The sequence below is a fragment of the Terrapene carolina genome, unplaced genomic scaffold (genome assembly GCF_002925995.2).
Source record: "Terrapene carolina triunguis isolate 2854851 unplaced genomic scaffold, T_m_triunguis-2.0 Scaffold69, whole genome shotgun sequence".
Taxonomy (NCBI): domain Eukaryota; kingdom Metazoa; phylum Chordata; order Testudines; family Emydidae; genus Terrapene; species Terrapene triunguis.
This window is the reverse complement of record NW_020664420.1, coordinates 34,484,574-34,507,086: the sequence shown is the minus strand read 5'-3', so window position 1 is coordinate 34,507,086 and position 22,513 is coordinate 34,484,574. Positions and strand designations below refer to the sequence as shown.

At 42.2% G+C, this 22,513-nt stretch overlaps 1 protein-coding gene across 1 annotated transcript in view; it reads left to right on the top strand.

Moving 5' to 3' along the window:
• Positions 1-22,513, top strand: part of LOC112113172 (interleukin-6 receptor subunit beta-like) — a 156,100-nt gene that overhangs the window by 99,133 nt on the left and 34,454 nt on the right. Inside the window, exons 2-5 of the mRNA XM_029910916.1 lie at positions 7,508-7,559; positions 7,780-7,830; positions 15,751-15,862; positions 22,201-22,367. Coding sequence (XP_029766776.1) covers positions 7,508-7,559; positions 7,780-7,830; positions 15,751-15,862; positions 22,201-22,367 — 382 coding nt within the window. The remainder of the gene's footprint in view (positions 1-7,507; positions 7,560-7,779; positions 7,831-15,750; positions 15,863-22,200; positions 22,368-22,513) is intronic.

The window sequence follows — 22,513 nt, the reverse complement described above, 5'->3', positions numbered from 1 at the left end:
CTGCACTCAAAAACAAACAACGTAAAACTTTGGAGCTTACAAGACCACTTAGTCCTACTTCTTGTTCGGCCAATCGCTAAGACAAACAAGTTTGTTTACATTTACAGGAGATAATGCTGCCCTCTTCTTATTTACAATGTCACCTGAAAGTGAGAACAAATGTTCACCTGGCACTTATGTAGCTGGTGTTGCAAGGAATTTACGTACCAGATATGCTAAACATTCGTACGCCCCTTCATGCTTCGGCCACCATTCCAGAGGACATGCTTCCATACTGATGATGCTTGTTAAAAAAATAATGCATTAATTAAATATGTGACTGAACTCCTTCGGGGAGAATTGTATGTCCCCTGCTCTGTTTTACCCGCATTCTGCCATATATTACATGTTATAGCAATCTCGGATGATGACCCAGCACATGTTGTTCATTTTAAGAACACTTTCACTGCAAATTTCACAAAACGCAAAGAAGGTACCAATGTGAGATTTCTAAAGATAGCTACAGCACTCGACCCAAGGTTTAAGAATCTGAAGTGCCTTCCAAAATCTGAGAGGGATGAGGTGTGGAGCATGATTTCAGAAGTCTTAAAAGAGCAACACTCCGATGCGGAGACAACATAACCTGAACCACCAAAAAAGAAAATCAACTTTCTGGTGGTGGCATCTGACTCAGATAATTAAAATGAACTTGCGTCGGTCTGCATTGCTTTGGATTGTTATCGAGCAAAACCCATCGTCAGCATGGACGCATGTCCCCTGTAATGATGGTCGAAGCATGAAGGGACATATAAATCTTTAGTATATCTGGCACATAAATATTTTGCGATGCCAGATATAACAGTGCCATGAAAATGCCTGTTCTCACTTCCAGGTGTCATAAACAAGAAGCGGACAGCATTATCTCCTGCAAATGTAAAGAAACTTGTTTGTCTGAATAATTGGCTGAACAAAAAGGAGGACTGAGTGGACTTGTAGGCTCTAAAATTTTACACAGTTTTGTTTTTGAATGCAGTTTTTTTGTACATAATTCTACATTTGTAAGTTCAACTTTCATGATAAAGAGATTGTACTACAGTACTTGTATTAGGTGAGTTGAAAAATACTATTTCTTTTGTTATATTACAATGCAGATACTTTGAATCAAAACTAAATATAAAGTGAGCACTGTATACTTTGTATTCTGTGTTGTAATTGAAATCAATATATTTGAAAATGCAGAAAACATCCAAAATTATTAAAATAAATGGTATTCTATTATTGTTTAACAGTGCGATTAATCACGCAATTAATCGTGATTAAATTTTTTTAATTGCTTGACAGCCCTAATTTATTTACAAAACAGTTTAGCCACTATAACTTAGAACATCGATATTTTTCAGACTAGCAGCTGATGAATACTTTAGGTAGGATATGTACAGCTTTATATAGTATGTCCCCAGTCTCCAAAGAGCTAATAGAAATTTCAGTAAAAGATGTCACCACAGATTGGAGGAAAAGGGACTTATTCTGATCACTCTAATAGCATTGTTTTTACCATTGTAATTCAACTGACTTTACTCCTGCTTTATATCAGTGTAACTAAGAACAGATTCAGGCCCCAAAAGTCTATTTTACATCAGATGCTTCCTTTTGAAACAAGACCCCTTAGTAAAATTTGTTTCCAATTGCCTGTTGCTTGAAGTATGTTCCCTTTTAACAACATCTGTTTTCTGTTTCTCATAGGCTGCATTTTAGTGTAGCGAAAAAACTTCATCACAGAATGGAAAAAATAAAACCTGTCAAAATGTAGACATTTGTTTTCTGCCTAGCCAATGGCGTTCCTAGTTGCATGTCCATGCAATCTCAACACTGGGTATTGAGAACATAGGTTATTGATCTTCTTTTTCTGTGCCCTATGTGGGATTTTCCATTTTATAGTCAGAGCTGGTTATAGTGATTCAGCACATTGCAGAAGCCAGTCCTATGAGATTTACATTTACAAAAGTCCAAAGGAAATAGCTTATGTGGGGGAGGGAGAAGATGAAATTGTCTGTTAAGGGTTTACAGGTGACAGGGTTTTTGTGGAAAGTTAAACAGAGGATGGTCACTAGCTGTGATTTCCTGCATCCTGCGTCACAAATGACAAAACCAAATAAAGATATGAAACCCTTTTAAAAGAAATTAGTTTCACAGCACCCAAAATGCACAGAATATCCAGATGCTAGAAGCCTATATAGAGCTGGAAAAACTATCCTGTTGACTCAGCTTGAAAGCCAGACCAGGTGATATTAGCTCCGACCCAGGGTTGTAAAGGATTTCAGTGTCTCTCTTGTGGAACATGGATACGGAGAAGGAAAAAGAACAAGGAGTACTTGTGGCACCTTAGAGACTAACAAATTTATTTGAGCATAAGCTTTCATGGGCTAAAACCCACTTCATCGGATGCGTGCAGTGGAAAATACAGTAGGAAGATATATATATATATACACAGAGAACATGAAAAAATGGGTGTTGCCATATCAACAGAAAAGGAGAAGGAAAAGAGATCTTGCCAAGGAAAAGCCTAGGAACACCCAAACTGATGTGAAGGTGGGATTGATGGCAGCAGCAGCTTCTTAGGTTAACATTTATAGTCATTATTATTTAATGAGCAACAAAAGCAGACTTAGGTGAGAGGCTAAGTGTGATGCTGGCAGACTAGGTGCCAGCTCAAGCCAAGGTCCCTAGGTCTCAGCTGAACACAGATAAATACGTAGTGGGAACCAGTCTGGATCATTGGTGTGTTATTATTGTTAAAATAGGAATTAGAACTGCAGAATGAGTTTAGACTTTTTGAAATGCTTGTAAATTGCTGCATGCGCTAATCTCACTTGCAGTATCGGTATCCCATGTTATAAGGTAATATATAAGGTCTTGTTCTTGTCTACACTTAAAATGCTTCAGCAGCACTGCTGCACAACTGCAGTGTTTCAGTGTAGACACTACTTGTTGTGCCAACAGGAGAGACACTACCTATGCCAATCCTGCATTTACCTTTATATTGATTGATACTTTGTTAGTGATTGTATGAGGCTGATCCTTCTCCATGCAAATGGGAGTGTTGGTTGTTGAGGAACATAGGCCCCAGGTGGTGAGCATACATGAATGAGGAATGGGTTTATAAAAACAGTCATTACATTCACTTTCTATTTTCAGAAGCTGGTTAATATCTGAAAACAGACAGGTTAAAATTAACATGTAAAGTGCGCTCAGAGGCAAGCTAGGATCAAAGCACTATTGATTCAAAACAAGGTACTCACAACACATGACCTGCATAAGGAGCTGTCAGCTTGTTTCTGTAAAATGACATGCATCTCAAGGAGCATCTCCTCCCACTTTCTCCACAAAACAACCCCGCATTCTAAGGGTGTATCGACACTGCAGCTGGGTAGGTAGCCAGGCCAGAGCAGGTAGACAGACACACACTCTAGCTCTGCTTGAGCTAGCACACTACAAATTTCAGTATCGCCTGGGTAACACTGATGGCAGCTCGGGCTAGCTGTCTGAGTACAAACCTGCCTGGAATGCCAGCTGCCCATGCTATCCTAGCTACATTAGTTTTAGCACACTTGTACATGTCTGTCTACCCACACTGGAAAGCATGCTCCCAAACACAGAGTAGATACATCTTAACTGTGAAGTTGTAGCAAAAAAGAGACATTGCCTGTCCCTCTAAAAATATTTTCTTGTTTCTTAAAAATATTCTAGCTGACCTACTAGGACAAACTCTGCTCTTACGGACACCAGTGTAAATCAGATGTATTGGAGCATAAGCTTTCGTGGGTGAATACCCACTTCATCAGATGCATCCCATGAAAGCTTATGCTCCAATACATTTGTTAGTCTTAAAGGTGCCACAGGACTCTCTGTTGCTTTTTACAGATCCAGACTAACACGGCTGCCCCTCTGATCCTGGAGTGTAAATCAGGTCACTCCTTTGTCAGTGGAGTGAGTGCAGATTTACACCGCTGTGAACAAAAGTTAGACTTTGCTCTCTCGAGACTTTCTTAATAAAATGAAGGAAGATTTTGGTTTCTAGTCTGTTCTTCAAAAGAAGCGTTCCCCTGAGATTGTGAATTGCTTGTTCTTCTGTATTCTGTGTTCGCTATCTAGTATATATATTATTTGTGGTTTGTACAGCCTTCTGGGGGGATTTTTTCAACCTCTTGTTTGGAACTCAACCTTTTGACGGTCTCTGGTTAGAGAACACATTAGGGTGTACATCCTGATTCTCTTTGAGATAATATGTAAATATTTTAGCAATAAGCTATTTTATGGTGTAACTTGAAATTGACAAGGAGGAAAGTGGGTGGGGTGGAGATTTCCCTGTGGTTCCAAATTTCCCTCAAGGGGTGTGGCTAAAGGCTGTGTGGGATCTCTTCTGTACAACATGTCAGAGTTAGTCTCTGAGGTCAGAAACACAAAGTGTTTCTTTGGCAACTACACTCTGCAAGAATCTGTCCTACCTTTTACTATCTTGGAGTCCTGGAGGTGAACCTAGAGGAAGTGGTGTTGGGTACAGTATCCTATTGTCTGTGAGTTGATTTTTAATTAAAGCTAACCTTGGTTAGAAGGGAGATAAATCGAACTTCAGCCTTTACTAATAAAACACCCAAAACGTATTAATTTATTAAAATGTCCATAGCCCACAGAAACAATACTTATTTAAAATAACTATATTATGCAATTTCAGCAAAGGGGCAATGAAGATTTCTCAGCTACCATACTTCAAACCAGGTAGGACCTTAATTAAATATGCTATATTGCTTACCATATACAATATAACTGTATTCTATGATGTGCCTATTGGTTTCTGGATTGATTTTAAGGCATTGGCTTGACTTATCAAGCTCTAAATGGCCTAACCTATCTGTCCAAGACCCTGATGCAACGGATTTATTCACATGGGGAGACTCCTACTGATTTCAGTGGGGCTCAGTGTGAATGCAGGGGTCTATCCACAGGAGTGCAGCTGCAGGATCAGAGTCTGACCACCACAGTTAGTGATATATGGGGATGCATGAGCTGGAGCCCCATTGGTAGAAAGCTGAAAAAGCCTCGCAGGGTATTCTTCATTAAGGCCCCGACCTTTAAAACACACTTCCTCTTTGGAGTATAATAGAAAGAGATGGTTAATAGGGGAGGGTTGGAGTGAGTGAGAGATTCTATTGTGGGGGGGGGGTTACATTAAATGTTTTGTTGTTGCTAGGTTATTGTTATCTAGGGTAACTGATGGATTGGTGGAAGTGGTTTATTTTAAGATTGTGTTTTGAAGAGTTTCAGGGTGCCCAGAACCTGCAATGGTTGTCTTATTGTGGAATAGTACAAATTTAAATAAATGAGAGGAGGAGATGAAGACATCCAGTAGAACATTGACTTTATGCATCAGCCTTTTTTTTCTCTGGAAACTTGGGCTGAAAATCTGCTTTTGTCCCAAGTGAAGTGAGTTTGGTGGTCTAGTCTAGTCAGTACTGAACATTTGCCAACATCTCAGAGAATGACATTCAACCTGGTTTGCAGAAACCAGAAAAACTCATTTCACTTCTGATATAAGTCCAGGCCTGCAAGGGTGAAAGGATAAGATTGACAGGTTGCAGAAAGGGGCTATTTTTAAAGTACATTCTACATAGAATAATTCAGGCTTCATTATACATAAAAAGGTTACTATAGGAACCTGGCAGTGCTGCTATAATTAAAGATGAATTCTTATTCATTCCTATTATAAATTCCAGTTTTCAGCATTTTATCATCTCGGCTATTTTGATTCGCAAGGTTCTATTATACTTGTTATATTTGGCCCAAATTCTTTATTTTTAAAATGGCATTAAAGCAATGTGGAGTTTTGGAGTGCCAATAAATATAATTTGGACTTGGTTTACGGTCTTCTCCTCTCTAAGCTTCCTCATACCCTACACTTATCAAATTCAATATATTTGCTGCTGAACTGTTTTGTTCACAGTGCAGGCTTTCTTCACTGGAAACAGGCTGCCTTAAATGTGATTATCCCTCTTGTTTCAAACAAGAACTTTGTATTTAATGAAGTTGGCTCTATTGTTTTCTCCTGATTTGTTTCATCTCTTGTCTTTTATCATCTAATCTATAACTCTTTGATCCACTGTTTCTGCCATCAAACTATAATTGACAAGTTGACTTTTATTTTCTTCTTTTTTGAGTTTTTCTTTAGCAATCATAACTTAACGATGGAAAACTATTCTTGAGTGGTTTTGAGCAATCCTATTTTTCAGTGACTCAGATTACTGTATCCTCCCCCTCCCTTTCTCTTTGGGACAGCCTAAAAAATCTCACAACTAGGGACTTGTCTAGGGGGTAGTTTAAAATGGATTGATTAGACATGCATTATTTAACTTGCAGTATGTAAGCCACACATGAGACAGCTGTTCCTCTTTCAATCTGCATTATTGTGTACACACAGTGGCATCTTGCTGAGTACTAAGCATACGGCATTCTCGGAGAGCATCCCACGGCTATTTTTTTTTTTTTTGCTGCTGAGCAATGTGCATTCTGGGCTTTTTCTTGCTCTGCATTTTGGGATGCATAGCAGAAGCCAGGCAGGTTTCCACGGGCTTCACCCCATGCTTCCTTTCTGGTTGAGCTAGCTCTGTTTTCGAATTGCTGTCAGCCAGCATGGACCCAACAATGCTCAGCAATGCTATACTGGCAACCCAGAATAGGCAGAGGCTGCTTGGGCTGTATTTCAGCACTCAAAGCTGGATGAATTCAGAGATTTGAGCTGGCAAACTGTGTTTGGATGTAAGGGGGTTCACCAGGCAGGACAGACGTGGAGAGCGGAAAGGAAAATATGTGGATGGGCATGGTGTCCTCCATGGCATGGGCCTAGATTTCTGGCTGGGAATTGGGCTCTGTTGCTCGCATCAGGATTCTCTGTCCCAGAGATCCTGGCTTTCTGGGGACAGCTTTTCACTGACCTCCTCATGCTCATCATACAATGAGTCTTACTGGCCATCCTCTGAGGGGTGAGGGAGGTTAGCAGAGTGGGCAGCAGCATCCACAACCTTCCTGGGTTGGGCAGTAGGGTAATTGATCAAAATCTTGTCCAACTCCTGAAAAAAGTGGACAGGTCACATTTCTACTGCCAGACTTTTTCCTGTCAGCCCCAATTTGAATGTAAATCCTCCTGAACTGCTTGCTCTTTATCCTGCACTAGTCAGCATCCCAGTTGTGGCCCCTTGCAGTCATGTCCACAGAAAGATCCTTATTCCGGTGACTGGCCACAAGAGCTTCCCACCCCGACACCCCTCCCCACCTGGGTATAACTAACAGCTGACTTTGAGTCTGGATATCGCTTACAATCCAGTGTATCACCAATAAGCACCATAAGAGTCACTGGTATTCACCTGATGTTAGTGTAGTAGGTAGTGGATTGAATGGGCAGTTTGGAGAGCTTCAGCTAGAAGTGGACTGAAGCCCATGAATACACCCATACTAACGATTATGCTTCTTTTTAAAGGAGAAGATGAAGCGCTTCTTATTGCTTGTGTCTATGGCCTTGTTCACAACAGGTGAGTTTTCATTCACTGCATAACTCATCCATTTACAAACAGTAAAAAATGGTAATAAATTATTTAAATATGATCACCCCATGCCCAAAGAACTGTCTGTATTAACTCATGGCAGGAGAGACTATGCAAAAACTTTAAAAAGAAAGAACTTCAACACATATATTCTTTCCATATTTGTTTTACATTCTTGCTGTTAATTTTATCCTATGTTATCTTCCAGATTCTTCTAATTGCTTGGAATCTGATCTTCCATTTTGCAAGCAAGTTCCAGGTAAATAACTCTCTTTAGGCAATAGCCAGTTAATGGCAAAGATGAGCCCCACTGCTGAAGGAAATCCCCCAGTTGAAGTGATTGGGTAATCAATTTGGGTTTGAAATATTCATTAGTGTAAAGTTTTTTTGACTGCAATCCAATCTCCATTGGATAGGGATTTCTGAAAGTAGCACCAGAAGTTTCTTCAGAGCATGAACCTTTACTCATTGGTGTCCCACTGCAATCAATGAATTAATTCAAGGGCACGGAGCAGAGGGCTTTACTTGGAAAGATTAACTTTTTATGTTTGCAGATTTAGTGAAAAGCAGAGACATTCATGCCATTGAAATGGTTGACATATAACAACTGAGCATTACTATTGTATGGATACAACCAATCCATGCAAACATGCAGCTACTCCAGGCCATGGAGTCTGTCATCCTAGCTGGCCCTACTGCTATAATGTCAAACACTGAAGATTTTAGAATATTTGACAGAGAAAGACAGTTCTTCTGCATCTACTGACAAGTGATTGATATCTCATATCACAGTGCTCAAAACAGTCTAATTTAGATAAACTATTTTCAACACAGTTGTTGAAGCAACTGACATGCTGCTGTTATTAATGTTACTGTCACATCTCTAAGCCTCCATAATGGACCAGGACCCTATTGTGCTAGACACTGTACAAACACAGAACAAAAAGATTGTCCCTTTCCCAAAATGCTTTTGCTGTAGGTAGAAGATGAGACAACAGATGGGGAGTGCAAGGAATCAACATGAAAGGCAGTTGTCTCAGCACCTCAGCAGCTTAACCATTGCCCATTTATTTTTGGTAGGCATTGTAGCGAAGGAGAATTTTGAGGAGGATAATGTGGTAGCTGTAGGCATGTTTACAGGGAGCTCTACCCAGCCACAAGAAGCATTATGGGAGAAAGCACAAAAGGGCTTGTTTGAAAATAAGTGACCAATGGAGACTGACATCAAGGGTCAATCTGAGGCAGGAGTCAACACCTTGATAGTGAATGACACATAATAGGTAGGGTGGGCATTGACTGTGAAGGGCCTTGAAAATTAAGACAATTAGCTTATGTTTGGTTCCCCCTTCTCTGTTGCCTCAATGGAGAGATGTGACATGGTCAAAACGCCAAGCTAGGAAAATGATCTTTGCAGCAGAATTCTGAATGGGTGTGAATGGGGGTAAAATTATATTTGTCAGGGCCAGAGAGAAGGATGTTGCAGTAATCGAGGTGCAATATGATGATGCAATAGGGAAGGGGGAGCCAGTGGATGAAAGTTTTAGCTGTGTGGATAGATAGGAATATCATAGAGATGTTATGCAAGATTTCGATGTAGCCTGGATGCAAGGCCCTAGAGAGAGGTCCAAGTTGAAGAGGACACCCAGGTTACAGGCCTGAGTGACCACCAGGATTGTGGAGTTGTCCACAGTGATTGAGAAAGGAAGTAGCAGAGAGGGTTTTGGGGCGGGAGATTAAAAGCTCTGCTGAAGCCATGTTGAGCTTGAACTGACTGCTAGACAGCCATATGGAGTTGTCTGAGACACAGACCAAGATTTTAGTTTGGACAGAAGGAGACAGAACTGGAGTAGAGAGGTAGTTTAGTGAGCTGTCTGCATAGCATTGGCAGTTGAATTTGGATTTGTGGATGAGATTACCCACAGATAAGATGTAGAGTGAGAGGAGAAGGGGGATGAGGGACCGAGCCCTGTTGAACCCCCACAGACTGGGTCTGAGCTTTGCTAGGAAGGGGTCACTGAAGACTTTGGCAAGAGAGGTTTCAGTGAACTGCAAGGGATGGAAGCCAAATTGGAGAGAGTCTAGGTTGGAACTATGAAAACATTGCTGAAATATCTTGCTGACTAATAAAAAGAGTTGTCAAAGTGAAAAAAACTAGGCCATTTCCCCCTTTGTCTTTTCAAAAGAGATTAGATTTCTGGTGGGAGGAGATACAGTGGAGTGAAAGTAGAAGTCATTGGATGAAACTGTGCAAAGGAAAATTTAAGCTCAATAAGGAAACACTTGATAATGGGGAGCTTTATTTGACTGTAGAATGAAGTGGTGGGAACATCGTTGTTTGAATAACTGAAAACTGGCCTAATCAAGGTACTGGAGAATGTAATGTACAAACAGACCTGCATTAGCGGGGAGAGGGATCAGCTGAGCTAATAGCCCTTGTCCATCTCTAATTCCTATGATTCCAAGTTGCTCATTATAGTGTAATCACCTGCAAACTGAAGGCATTTTTGTAAAGCCACCAGTACTAAGACTCAGATGATCTCCTCCACAAGCATAGGGAGCTCTTCAACACTATGGCCACCTCTTCCCTGACCCCACAAAAGCCCCATATGCATCCAGGGAATTTTGACTGGTGGGGTAAGGAGAAAGAGTTACTCTCTGCCCTTGCAAAGGTAACAGGTATCTGCACTTAAATTAATGCAGCATTAATTTAGACTCCACAGAAGCCCTTCTTTTGGGTAGGAGTGCAGGGGCATTTATGCAGGTGCAGTGTGCTTGACCATTGGCAGAGGAACAGATGCCAGCAAATAGCATGGAGGGGCTGGCTGTAGGACTGAAGCTTCCTTTACCTGTGAAGCTTTAGGGCCACAGGAATTAAAGGCTGCACTCCGTCTCCACTTTGTGGCCCTAAAACTCCTTCTAACTGAAGGAACAGATTCCTGGGAACATCAGAAAGTCAAATTCTTGGAGTTTTCTGGCTCCCTGCTCCTTCCCATATCTTCTGCAGTGAAGACCATGCAAAGAATTCATTTAGCTTCTCCACAAAGGCCTTGTCTTCATTCAGTGCTCATTTATCAGCTCCATTGTCCAGTGGCCCCACTGATTATTTGGCAGGCTTTCTGCTTCTGATATACTTAAACTTTTTGCTGTTAGTTTTTGTGTATTTAGCTAGTTCTTTACATTCTTTCTTGTTCTACCTTACTATACTTTTACACTTGCCAGAGCGTATGCTCCTTTCTCTCTTCCTCAATGGAATTGATTTCCAATTTTTAAAAGATGCTTTTTTTGCTTCTAACCACCTCTTTTACTCTGCTGTTTATCCATGATGGTATTTTTGGTCCTCTTACTGCTTTTTTAATTTGGGATATTCATTTAGTTTGAGCCTCTTATGGTGTTTTTAAATAGTCTCCATGCAGTTTGTAGACATTTTGCCCTCATAACTAGTTCTTTTAATTTCTATTTAACTAGCTTCCTTTGTAAACTTCCCTTTTTTAAGTTCAATGCTACTATGATGGGTGTCTTTGGCATTTTTCCCCCCACAAGGATGTTAAATATAATTACATTATGGTTGCTATTACCAAGCAGTTCAGCTAGATTCACTTCTTGGACCAGATCCTGGTTTTCACTTAGGACTAAATCAAGAATTGTCTCTCCCCTGGTGGGTTCCAGGACTAATTGCTCCAAGAAGCAGTCATTTAATGGGTCTAGAAACTTTATCTCTGCATCCCAATCAATGAGGATAATTGAAATCTCCCATTATCATTGCCTTGTCTGCCTTTGTAGTAGGGCAGTCAAATGATAAAAAAATTATCAGAATTAATCATGAGATTAAAAAAATAGTCACAATTAATCACAGTTTTAATCACACTATTGACTATAAATATTTTTGGATTTTTTTCTACATTTTAAAATATATTGATTTCAATTACAACACAGAATTCAAACTGTACAGTGCTCACTTTATATTATTATTGGTTAAATATTTGCACTGTAAAAAAGTAAAAGAAAGCATTTTTCAATTCATCTCAAGCAAGTCCACTCAGTCCTGCTTCTTGTTCAGCCAATCACTAAAACAAACAAGTTTGTTTACATTTACGGGAGATAATGCTGCCCGCTTATTTACAATGTCACCTGGAAGTGAGAACAGGCATTCACATGGCACTGTTGTATCCAGCATTGCAAGGTATTTACATACCAGATATGCTAAACATTCATATGCCCCTTCATGTTTTGACTTGTAAGTTCTAAAGTTTTACATTGTTTTGTTTTTTGAGTACAGTTATGTTAAAAAAGTCTACATTTGTAAATCTTTCATGATATGGATTGCACTACAGTACTTGTATTAGGTGAATTGAAAAATACTATTTATTTTGTTTATCTTTTTTACAGTACAAATATGTGTAATAAAAATATAAAGTGAGCACTGTACACTTTGTACTGTGTTTTAATTGAAATCAATATATTTGAAAAAGTAGAAAAAACATCCAAAAATATTTATAGTAAATTTAAATTGGTATTCTATTATTGTTTAACAGTGCGATTAAAACTGCAATTAATCATGACTATTTTTTTAATCTAGTTAATTTGTTTTGCTTTAATTGCATGCATTGACTGTGATTAATTGACAGCCCTAGTTTGTAGCATCTCTAATTTCCCTGTTCATTTCAGTCACCCTCACCATTCTGGTCAGGTGGTTGGCAGTATATTCCCACTGCTATACTCTTATTGTTCAAGACTTGTTTCTATCCATAGAGATTCTGTGGTACATGGTTTGATTCATTTAAGATTTTTACTTTGACTCAATGCTTCCTTTCACATTTAGTGCCACGCCCCCACCAGCACAACCTATTTTGTCATCCCTATATATTTTGTACCCTGGTATTACTGCGTCCCATTGATTATCCTTATTACGCCAAGTTTCTGTGATACCTATTATATCAATATCGTCATTTAATGCCAGGCTCTCTAGTTCACCCATCTTACTATTTAGTCTTCTAGCATGTGTGTATAATATATAACACCAACAGATCCCGGTCGTCAGCGGGTGGGATCGAACCTGGGACCTCTAGTGCATGAGCCTCTACTATATGAGCTAAAAAGCCATCTGGCTCTTAGATAAGGCTGTAGAACAGACTCATTAATCTCTCTCTCAGAGGTCTCTCGGTCCACTAGATGGGACAGAAAACCATGCCCAGGAGGTCAGTAGCGTAGCTGGGGGAGGGCGGGGGGGAGGGGCCGCTCCCACACCGAGCACAAGTGGCGCCTTTTTAATTTTACTCACCTGGGAGCGAAAAAAAAAAAAAGGCGTCCCCCACGGCAGTGCTTTTACTGACGGGGCAGCGCTCTGGGTCTTCGGCGGCACTTCGGCAGCGGGACCTTCACTCGCTTTGGGTGTCTTCGGCGGCACTGAAGCTTCATCACTGAAATGCCGCCGAAGACCTGCAGAGCGAGTGAAGTTGCCTCTGCCGAGGTGCCGCCGAAGACCTGCAGAGCGAGTGAAGGTCCCTCTGCCGAGGCGCCGCCGAAGACCTGCAGAGCGAGTGAAGGTCCCTCTGCCGAGGTGCCGCCGAAGACCTGCAAAGCGAGTGAAGGTCCCTCTGCCGAGGCGCCGCCGAAGACCCGGAGCGCTGCCCGGTCAGTAAAAGCGCCGCAGCAGGTGGCGCCTTTTTTTCCCCGCTCCTCCTCTTCCCTCCACCTGGCTACGCCTCTCCAGGAGGTGTGTGGGTTACATACTTCTCCTAACTGAGGAAGCGCGTCCCAAGCTTCAGAGACTTCCCAGTTGAAATCCCAGATGAGCCCGCACTTGTAACACTGACACACCCTGGTCATTGGTGGGATTGAACCTGGGACCTCTGAAGCTTAGTGCATGAGCTAAAAGCCATATGGCTCTTAGCTAAAGCTGTAGAACAGACTCATTTTCTCTCTCTCTAAGTGATCTCGGTGCCACTAGATGGGACAGAACAGCTCACCCAGAAGGTGTGTGGGTTACATATATAAGCACTTGTACATTGTCAGTATTCAGTTGCTTACCTTCATGTGTTCTATTTAAGTAGGACTTTTACATTTCACTGTTCCTCAGTAGCTCCTACCTGTACTTTACCAACTTCTCTCCTATCCTCTTTACTAGGATATAGAGTTCCCCTTTTAATAAAAATTCATCCCTAAGGGATGTCTCTGCCTGAACCATGTTCTCATCTGTACCTGTTGGCTTTCTCCCACCCCTTAGTTTAAAAAATCCTGTATAACCTTTTAAATTTTACATGCCAGCAATCTGGTTCTGTTTTGGTTTAGGAAGAGCCCATCCTTCCTATAGGCTCCTCTTTTCTCCAAAGCCTCCCCAGTTTCTAATAAACCTAAATCCCTTCTCCCTACGCCATCATCTCATCCATGCATTGAGACCCTGCAGTTCTGCTGGTCTTCCTGGCCCTGTGCTTGGAACTGGAAGCATTTCAGAGAATGCTACCATGGGAGTCCTGGACTTTACTCTTACCTAGCAGCTTAAATTTGGCCTCCAGGCCCTCTCTCCTACCTTTCCCTATGTCATTGGTAAATATGACCGTGGGCTCCTCCCCAGCATGACACAAAAGTCTATCTCATGAGATCCACAACCTTCACACCCGGCAGGCAAGTCACCATGCAGTTCTCCCAGTCATCACAAACCCAGCTATCTATATTTCTATTAAGTAAATCCCCCACTCTGCTACCTGGCTCTTCCTAGTAACTGGGTCCTGTCCTTCAGTGGGTAGCCTCAGTATGAGGGGATATCATGACATCATCTAGAAGGTGGTCCCAGCTATGGAATCATTTCCCTCTGCTCCAGCTTTGTTTCCTTCCCTGAGACCTTCATCCTCCTCAGCAGTACAGACACTGTCAGACTGGGGGTGGGACCGTTCTATTGTGTGTCTGAAAGTCTCATCTACGTACCAGTCTGTCTCCCTTAGCTCTTCCAGTTCAGCCACTCTGGTCTCAAGAGCCCGTACTCAGTCTCTGAGGGCCATGAGTTGCTTGCACTGAAAATACACATGTCACCTGCCCACAAGGCAGGTAATTGTACATGCTGCATTCAGTGCAATAAACTGGTTAGTTCTGACTTCTGCCGGTATTATTTTTGCTCTTGCAGGGTTTGTTTGTGACCTAAGTTTAGAGAATGTTAGGTGTAGAAGATTGTTTTTGTTTGGTTTTTCTCCTCCTTTCTGTGTTTCTTTTCTCAAGGGTTTTCTGGAGTAGTTAGGTTAAAACCCCTCAGCCTCCTCTTCCTGCCACTGAACTGTCTCTGCTGCCAAACTCTCCTTGGTAGCTCACTCTGTCCCAGGGCCCTCTCTGCTTGAGAGCTGGACCTAGAAGGAATGCCTCTCTGAACTCCCTCACATAACTCCCCTGTTTGCTGCTGGTGGTCACTTAGGAGCTGGCTTTTTAAACCCCTGTTCTCATTGAGATACGATACCTTGACAAGGGCATGGGGCCAGGGCCGTAGCAACAAAGAATGTGGCACCCTCCTAACGTGGCCCCCTCCGAACATATGTCCGGGCGGGGCCCCTTACAATGCAGAAACTGGAATGCGGTATTTATTTTGCCACTTTTAGGGGCCGCCTTCCTTGTGGGGCCCCCTCCGGTCGGAGGGCGCTCGCTACGCCTCTGCATGGGGCTAACGGGCTTAGGGATCAAAGAATAGCACACTAGAGCCTCATTAGTAAGCTCTCAGCCTAGCCTAGCTGGCCGCTTGGCTCAGCACACAGCCCCCACAACAGATCACACCATGCTCTAAAATGTACCTAGTTTGTGTTGATGTAGTTAATTTCAAACAAGTTTATATTAACCTGAACTAGGTACATTTTAGTATATACCAGCAGGGTCTAGATGGGCAGTTAGAGCACAGCACACTTGTGTGCTTTACAAATCACACCCCTCTGCTGCTCTTTGTATAGACAAGCCCTGAAGTGGTTGGGTTTTAAGTAATTCCTGATTGTAGTCCTAATTGCATAGATGTCTGTTTTGCCCAAACACTATCATTTTGACAGGAAATCCCACTGGTTAATTAAGAAGTTGTATCCCAGTTCAGACTTGTTGCCTTTTTATTTTAAGAGTTGCCTTCCTCTTGTTAATGGGGTATTATAAATAGATGTCCAAGATAGGCCTTCACTATATAGTGTGATTGCTTATTTAGTTTGCTTTCATTTTGCAGATTGGCCTGGCGAACTGACTTGCTACACAGAGAGAAAAATAAGTCTATTTTGCTCCTGGTTGCCTGTCCCCTGTGCTCCAAAAACTACTACTTATACAATAATTTTAAAGTGGTAAGTTTGAAAGACATTTCAGAAAGTCTGTCGTTGCTTGGTGTGATTCTTTCTGGCCTGACTTAAGTTCTCTCTCCTATATTAGACAAGCAATCAGATTCAGGACAGTTAAACACTGAAGGTCAAAGTCTTCCCTCAGATTTTGTACTCACATGTAATACCCACTGATTTCACGGGGAACTGCATTTTAGAAACAGATGGGAGAAATTGGTGTGGAGGATGAAAAAGATTCAAGGCAGGTGGGCTAGTAAGCAGTGCAGAAACATACAGGACCTCTGCATAGATGGCTCTGGCCTCCACCAGTTTATGTATCTCAACATTTCCTATAGAGTCCACCACACTAGTATCTAATTTCAGTAAGTAAAGGGATTAACTGCTCTGCTAGTTCCATAGGGGAAGGTGCGGGTGACAATCTCTTCCTTGTTGGGGACAAATCAATGGAAATGCCATGAATATGATCTCACAGGTTTCCCGTCCCTTGCAAAGGTTCTTCCTCCTTTGGGGACAACCTGCCCATGTATTTTTTTTAAAGTAGTAGTAGAAAGCAGCAGTACAAGTTGGTAGTTGTACTGGGGAGGAGGGGGAAGTAGTGGTCTGAACGGTGATGTGATTTTTCACCATACCAGGGGGGTGACACGTACACCATTTGCTTATTTACATTTACAAGAGCCTTGGTTAGGAGCACATCCTAATGCTGTGTAAATGGCTGTGCATTGAGGAATTCCCCTGGTCCCACTCGGGCCAGCGAGCAAGAGAATAATCTCTTATAGGCCGGTCTGGCAGTGGAGGTGCTTGGCAGCTGCAGTGCTCCCCACTGACTCCTGCACTCTCCCATTCTGTGAAGAATGGCTGGTGGATCCACCCTGTGGAGGATGCACTAACTCCACTCCAACTCCTTCCCTGCCCGGCTCAGTCTCCAAAGCGCCTCTATTCCCTGGAGTGCTGGGAACCCTTTTGGAGCACAGACTTGTGTTGAGAACCCATTGCACTTGCCTTGACCCAGCAGAAGCACCAAATCTGTTGCACTCTGTAGCCATGCAGAGCAGGCAAGTCTTGCCTATCATTTGCCTCACTCCTTGCTGAATGTGTGTTTCTATATGTAGTGGATGTGAGTATTCCAATGGCTCCAGAAGACCCCAGCCATCATCAGGCCCCATTATGCTAGGTGCTGTATATACACATAGCAAGAGAGAGATCCTGCCCTGAAGAACTCACATTCAGAACAGAGAAAGGAGATGAAGGGTAGGAAGAAGAGATACAGCATACAAGCAGAAGACTGAGAACCAAGACACAAAGAGATTGTGACTTTTCCAAAGTCACACAGAGAGACTGTGGCAGAGATAGGATTTGATCCAAGGTCTCCCAAATTCTAGTCCAGAGCTCTTAACAAGAAAATATTCTTCCTTTTTATTGGGTTTTAAAAAAGCATTTGCTTAAGCCAAGCTGAGGACATTATTGCTTTCTGCAATTAACATCAGTTGGAAATTGGAAGAGTACTGTATTTGATTTAGCTGTCATGAAGGAAGAGATTAAAGAAAAACCTCACACAGATGCTCTAGCTGTGCACTCAAAAAATCATGCTTTGAAACATTAACCACTGATCTACAGCTAAGCTGACTTAGAAGATGCAGGAGAAAACCTTTAAACGTTGTTCATGTATTAAATATTGCATTGTGATCACATATTGAATTCTAAAAAATCTGGTAGGTAAGTAATATCACTAGCCATAAAATAAATATTCCATTTTAAAAACAGTGTTGAGACTGCACACCTTAGCTGTACAAAGTCTCCTGTCCTCAGTGTGCAGGAAAGGATGTATAACCTTTTAGGGGATATGAGATAGGATGTTCCCACAGTGTCTATCTTTTTATCTCCCATTTTTGCTTACATGCCAGGAAATTCTATTAAAAGCTGTGTTTAAGTATCATTAAGGCTCCATGGTTAAATCACTCAGAGGTCAGGAAATGCCAAAGTAAAGGTTTGTCCATAAAGTTAATCTGCCCCCTTGTGAATATGCATTATAATGCAATTTTTAGTTACATCACATACTATTTCCCAAATAATGCCCTGTACTATTGTGACAGTGCTGCCCGTGGGAGCCTGCTGAGGTCACTCAATTAGGGTGAACTGCAAACAAAACGGGGCAGACAAACCCCAAAAGCTGGTGGATATTCCAATACTTAGATTTCCCAAGCCAGCACAAAACAGTTTGTATAGTACCTCACTGCTTACTCAGAAATCCAAACAACGCAATTCCCTTAAAGTACCCAGCCTCAGGCCTCCGTCCAGACACACCTGTTAGATATGATGATGATTACTGAAAATCTTATCTCATCATATAAAAGAAAAGGTTCTTCCAACCCCAAAGGGTTAGCCACATACCCAGGTTCAATTATAACTTAGATCTTACCCAAAATACACGTTTAAAGCCAATTCTTATTACCTAAGCTAAAATTTATTAAAAAAAGAAGAGAGAGAGAGTGTTGGTTAAAAGATCAATATACATACAGACTTGAATTCAATTCTTGAGGTTCAGATACATAGCAGAGGTGAGCTTGTGGTTGCCAAGAGTCCTTTTAGAAATAGTCCATAGGTTATAGTCCAATGTTCATATTCACGGTGGCTCAAGTCAGTGACTGGGGATCTCAATCCTTATGGCTTAAGGTTTCCCCCTCTTGAAACTCAAAGCAGATCTGAGATGAAGCAGGATTGTGTCCCAGGGTTCTTATACATTTCCAGCAGCCTTTTGGCCTGAGAAAACAATAGGCTTAACTCTCCTTCTCCCAAACATCCTGGCAATTAGCACAGGGTAATTTATCTATCAAACAGTTCAGATACAGGTTACCACAACCTTCAAAGAGACATATAGACAATAATACTATTTCACTCAAGTACCATCATAAATGTTAATATTCCTTTTTTGATCTTTGAATTAAAGCTATAGCAATAGACAAGACTTGTTTGCTTACATCACAAGACCTGAGCAAACACCTACCCTTCTATCTCTAACAATGCAGACTTGCATTTCAAAGCTCTATTCATTTACATATCTTCCTAACCAGTCTCTAAAGTTCAGCCATGGGTCAGGTCAGTCTGCGAGGTAATTAACTCTTTTCTGCCCAGTCACCTTTCAATGAGATATTATATTACACTCATAACGTCACAACTATAATATACAATTATTTTCTACAGCCATTGATACACATGTAACATTTGCAGAACTTTGTCCTACACTGCGACTGTCAGACAAAAAGGGCCAAATCCTCAACTGTGCTGGGGCCACTCCACCTGCTTTCATTTCCCCAGCATAGGAGAAATATTGGATTGTTTAGAGACACCACAATGGCTCCTGCACCAATCTCCCTTCCTGGTCCCACCAATGGAGTCATGGCTACAGTAACAGGATTTGGTGGAGGCAGTTCCTGGGTGCCTCAATGGCCCATAGGAGCTACTGACAGCAAGCACAGTTTAGGGCAGTCTTCAGGCTGTTTTAATTTATGCCAGGGAACTAGCCTGACACTTAGCTGGCACATGATACCTTTCCATTCCTCCTCCTGAAAAGCATTGAGACCATAATGTATTAAAATCATTCCTATACCAGGTATGTGAAAGAGTTTGACCCTGAGGACAGTGGCAGTTGAGAACCCTCTGGATCTTGCAGGTTTGATCTGTAACTAAATAAAGGTTCCTGTGAAGCCCTGCCTCTGCACCTGACAAGATTCACCTTACAAGGTTGTGGGAAAAGTGATATATCTGAGAAACCATGTGATTCAGATATGTGTGGGGGCAGAGTTAACCTTTGACTGTAAAGCCTCAAGTGTTTGTAAAGTTCATGTAGGGAATCTCAAAGTAAGGCTAGCATTATTTTATTTGCATTCATATTCAACAAAAATTACATGTCAAATTTGTAAAGACACTTAAATCTGGACATAAATAGAATTGCTTGGTTACCAGTGTTACATTCATTGGTCTGGTTCAACTGGATTGGACTGTAGTGATAACTGGGGCCTTCTGAGCCTAACTGAGGGAAAGTGGATAAAAGTTTATAAAGTATCACAATAAATTAACAATAAATGTGGATGGAAAAAGGTTCAAAAGGGAATCAGATTAAATTAATCTAAACAAAAAGGCCTACTGATATAATTCAAGAACTATGTTAAGATCATATCTGGTAATCAAGAAAAGTGTGGGACCAGAAATTAATGAACCAAAATTGGTGTGTTGGAAGTGAGGCCTAACAGAATAATGAGGGGGTGGACTATTCTGCCCATTACTACTTTTGGGATTCCTCAAAAAGATTTTTTTGGGAAAGCTAGAAATGAGTGAAAGATGAAAAACATAGGAAGAAGCAAGCTTCTCCATCATTTCTGACCACCCATGGTCTCCTGGGACTATGAGATCCACTGTGGCATAATTGGGTCTTTTTCATCCTAATCTTGAGAGATGTCCTGACCAGAGAGAGAGACCCAGATGACACTCCCACCAGTTCTGGCTAAATTCCAAACAGCATCTGGGGTGTGAAACTTTGTCACTTCCTCCCATATATCCTTTTTCCTTCCCTACTATATTTTTGACTCTTTCCTAGCCTTCTTCCTTTGCATTCTGTTTAATAAGAGTTAGGGTTGCCAACTTTTTAATCACACAAAACCAAACACCCTGGCTCCGCCCCTTCCTTGAGGCCATGCCCCGGCCCCACCCCTACTCCGAGGCCCTGCCCCCCCCCAGGCACTACATTCCCCCTCCCTCGGTGGCTCGCTTTCCCCCACCCTCACTCACTGTCATTGGCTGTGGTGTGGGAAGGGGTGAGAGCTCTGTCTGGGGGTGCAGACTCTAGGGTGGGGCTAGGGATGAGGGGTTCAGGGTGCGGGGGGGCTGTGGGTTGAGGCAGGGGTTTGGGGTGCAGGAGGGGGCTCCTGGCTGGGGGGTGAGGCAGAGGGGTTCAGGGTCTGTGAGGGGGCTCTGGTCTGGGGCAAGGGGTTGGGGTGCAGGGGAGGTGAGGGTTCTATCTGGGGGTGCAGGCTCTGGGGATGAGGGGGTTGGGATGCAGGAGGAGGCTCTGGGTTGGGGGGGGCTCAGGGCTGGGGTAGGAGCTCGGTGTTGGGGCTTGGGCTTACCTCAGGCAGCTTCCAGTTAGCTGCACAGTGGGGTGGCTAAGGCAGGCTTCGTGCCTGTCCTGACTCCACACTGCACTCCGGAAGCGGCCAGCAGGTCCAACTCCTAGGCAGAGGCATGGCAGGCGGCTCTGCGCAATGCTCTCACCCACAGGCACCGCCCCCATAGCTCCCATTGGCCATGGTTCCCAGCCAGCGGGAGTGCGGAGCTGGTGCTTGGGGCGGAGGCAGTGCATGGAGCCCCGTGGCCTCCCACCTAGGAGCCGGACCTGCTGGCCGCTTCTGGGGTGCAGCACAGAGCCAGGCCAGGTAGGGACTAGCCTGCCTTAACTCCTCAGCACTGCCAACCGGACTTTTAACAGCCCAGTCAGCAGTGCTGACCAGAGTCACAAGGGTCCCTTTTCGACCGGGTGTTCCAAAAACCAGACACCTGGTCACCCTAATAAGAGGCTGGGTTAGCCAGCCTAAACTGCAACAAACCCAAAGAGACAGTTAAAAGCAATGTCCTAAACAGCCCAGCACTGGTACAAGTTTGCCAGGTCTTGGAGTGGGCAAAGTGTGCCTTGCCTGAATTTTTTCCAGCAGTGAGATTACAAGGAAAAGTGAGCACCAAAGACAGAAGCTGCATTTTCTGTCTGCTGTTTTCTTCTTTCCCCGTTTGTATGCGGTTGTCTTGTTTTGTTTTCTAGGAAATGGGATTGGACGTTAACAGCGACAACAGCTGCTCCAGCCCATCTCAACTAAATTTCTCTTTCCCAAAAAAGGACAATTATCACCATCTTTAATACCATCTAAAAGACTGTCAGACAAGCAGTTTTTCTTTATGAAAATGTTCTACAGTTAAAGGGCAAGGGAACAAAGGATATTATTAAAATATAAGCTTTATTACTTTGTTACAAATTCAAATGCTTTAACTTCTTTTTGTATCTTTGGTAACAGGTTTAAAAGATTTTTAAAAATCTCTTTGCCATGGTACTAAGCAGGTTGAGGTGACTGAATTCCAAGCCTGAACTTTGTTTAATATTGGACAATAACAGGGTCATGTTAACACCACTAAGTCTTTGGGCCCATATATTCCACCAAAATTAATACAAGTCTACACCTTTGAGATTGCCTTTTAAAGTTGCTGTGTGTGTTCTAACTGCCCCCCAAATTCACCAGTTGTCATATTGCGGCTTTAATAAGTTATAGTTCAATAATGTTTATTTTAATGCTCTTTGCTTCAAGGGATAAAATCTCAAAACCTTTTGCAAGAACTACAGCATCAACGTCCATCACAATAGAACGAAAATTCCTTTACATGAATCGTGCTGTAATTATTTGGGTATCAGCAAATTACTCCCATGAGAGCTGTGTGAAAACAAAGAACATCTCCATTATACCCAGCAAGGCAGGTACAGTGCCTCTAATATGGTTCATTATTTGTATTACCATAACATCTCAGATGCAATAGTTTGGCTAAAACTACAGTATAATTTTATTAAAGTATGGATTTATTTGCTAAATTGTAACTTAGTATAAACTTCTTACCACCAAATCA